Source organism: Triticum dicoccoides, unplaced genomic scaffold (assembly GCF_002162155.2).
Source record: "Triticum dicoccoides isolate Atlit2015 ecotype Zavitan unplaced genomic scaffold, WEW_v2.0 scaffold58958, whole genome shotgun sequence".
Classification (NCBI taxonomy): domain Eukaryota; kingdom Viridiplantae; phylum Streptophyta; class Magnoliopsida; order Poales; family Poaceae; genus Triticum; species Triticum dicoccoides.
The window spans coordinates 1-2,045 of record NW_021284323.1 but is presented as its reverse complement, the minus strand read 5'-3'; the positions used below and the strand labels follow the sequence as shown (position 1 = coordinate 2,045).

Here is a 2,045-nt window from a genome sequence, read left to right as displayed (position 1 = left end):
ATATATTCAAACAAATTTGAACTTGGCAAAATATATTTTTGGCGCGCATGAGCATATACTCCCTAGAGCCAAAAACAATATCCGCCACTCCTACCTCTTTTTAGATTTTTTTTGTGGCATCAAACACTCTACACTAGTCCTGTAGGATTCAAATTCAAATGAGCATACCACTCCAGTCGTGTATTCATTCTATTCCTGCCTTTTGAGAATCCTGCGAATTAAAGAGGGCCTAAATGTGTAACCCGCTGACAAGTGAGGTCCATGCGACATAAGAACTACTTCCTCCGTTCCATAATATAAGAACGTTTTTCAAACTAACATAGTTTGGAAAACGTTCTTATATTATGGGACATAGGGAGTATATAAAAGGTTATAGTTTTAGAGAATCTGAGAAAGTGGAGGGCTTCAAAACCTTTGAAGGAGAAGCCATTCTAAAGCTCTCTGTTTAGGGAATCTTTTAGAGTTGCTCTTAGCAAGTCATGGCTAGTGACAAATCAAGTGTTATATAAGGAGGTAAGGCGACCTAAGGCGAGCACCACCGGCGCCTTATCACCTAAGTGTCTAAGGCAGGATGCCTTAAAACGATTTATATCAATTATTTGATACCGCCTTTTATTTTTATCTTTTTTAGAAATACTTGTAACTACAAATACAATGTTTTGGATGAAGATCCAAAAAATTACAAAGTAATTCCTAAAAGTAGGAATTGCAATTAAACCACTTAAACCACTATTTCAAAATTTGTACCATGATCTAAAGGGTGTCACATGATTCATGTTAGTCAAATTTCTGTGCCAGAATGCCTCAACACACGTACCCCAGATCTGAAACATGATTAACTTAAGTGTAAACACAAGAATGTGTAATGTCTGGACAGATTTAGCCAAACAGAAGAAGAATATCAGCTCCCCCCTCTCCAGTTAATGTCGGCGTCTAGAAAAGGGTAAAGCGCAGCTCTTGACAAACTTAGCACTAACCAAATGTGGCAAGAGGGGGACAGGTCCGAAAACAAGGCCTTAACACAAACATGATTAGTAACCCTCGATACTGATTTTCCCGTCTGGGATGAAGATCGGTAGCAGCGCCTGCACCAACGTACCGATCCTAGGATCATCTTTGCTGCAGCATATCTTGATTCTCTCGATACGAGGATAGCCCCTGATTGCCGGTGCTTGCCTTGATGGTAATGAAGCAGATTCAACCTCCTTGCGTGTTTCACAGTGCTCCTGCGGCGTGTCAAAACCACACGGGAGTATCAGCTTTGATCATTCTGATGCTGTAGCAAAGCAGTGCCAGCTAGACATACATATCTGGGAGAAGTATTACCATCTTGAGCTTAACAGTTAGCTCTTTCAGCATGGGCGGGCGATGGACAATACGGAACAGTGGGTAGAAGTCAGCAGCCATGCACCAATCACCCAGCACCAAGCTCGTCAGATTGCTAAACATCGGGCATGCTTGCAAACCCCTCTCGAATGTGAGCTTCACAAGCAATATGATCATGTTAAGGAGTTGAAAATAGAGCAAGCTGAATAGTTAATGATACAATATTTCCATGCTAGCTTGCCAACATATAGTAAAGAGTACATAATCACTTCAAAAAGTAGATTGTGTCTGACTTTAAAACTAAGAAGCGACTAATTCGGCATGCAAATATATTCACCTACGAATATGAAAAGGAAAATAACCCATCAGTACCTCAGGTAACGGTGCATGCAACTCCAATGTTGTGGCATGTGAAAGGCCATCAAGTAGATGATGATCTACTTCTGTGTTATCATCATAATGAAACTCAGACCCTAGACTAAGCGAAGCTGACACTAGAGAAGACAGATCCCAGGTAACTATAGCACCACGACGACATTCTGGGTCAATGACAGAGAGATGGGTAAGCTTCCTAGCACCAATCAGGAGATCATTGCCAATGATGCAGTCGATGATATGTAGAACCTTGAGTGAGCTCGATGAGATCCTCCTTGTATCGAGAATGCAACACTCCAACTCTAGATGTTCGAGCACAGGCCAGTCATAATTCAGCGGCTTAT

At 41.4% G+C, this 2,045-nt stretch overlaps 1 protein-coding gene across 1 annotated transcript; it reads right to left on the bottom strand.

Annotated features, from left to right (window-relative positions):
• Positions 1-825: 825 nt before the first annotated feature.
• On the bottom strand, positions 826-2,040 carry LOC119347112 (the record flags this gene model as incomplete). Its single annotated transcript, XM_037616066.1, has 3 exons — positions 826-1,226; positions 1,327-1,482; positions 1,699-2,040. Coding segments are annotated over 3 exons (693 nt in total), but the record flags the coding sequence as incomplete, so codon positions are not given.
• Positions 2,041-2,045: the final 5 nt, after the last annotated feature.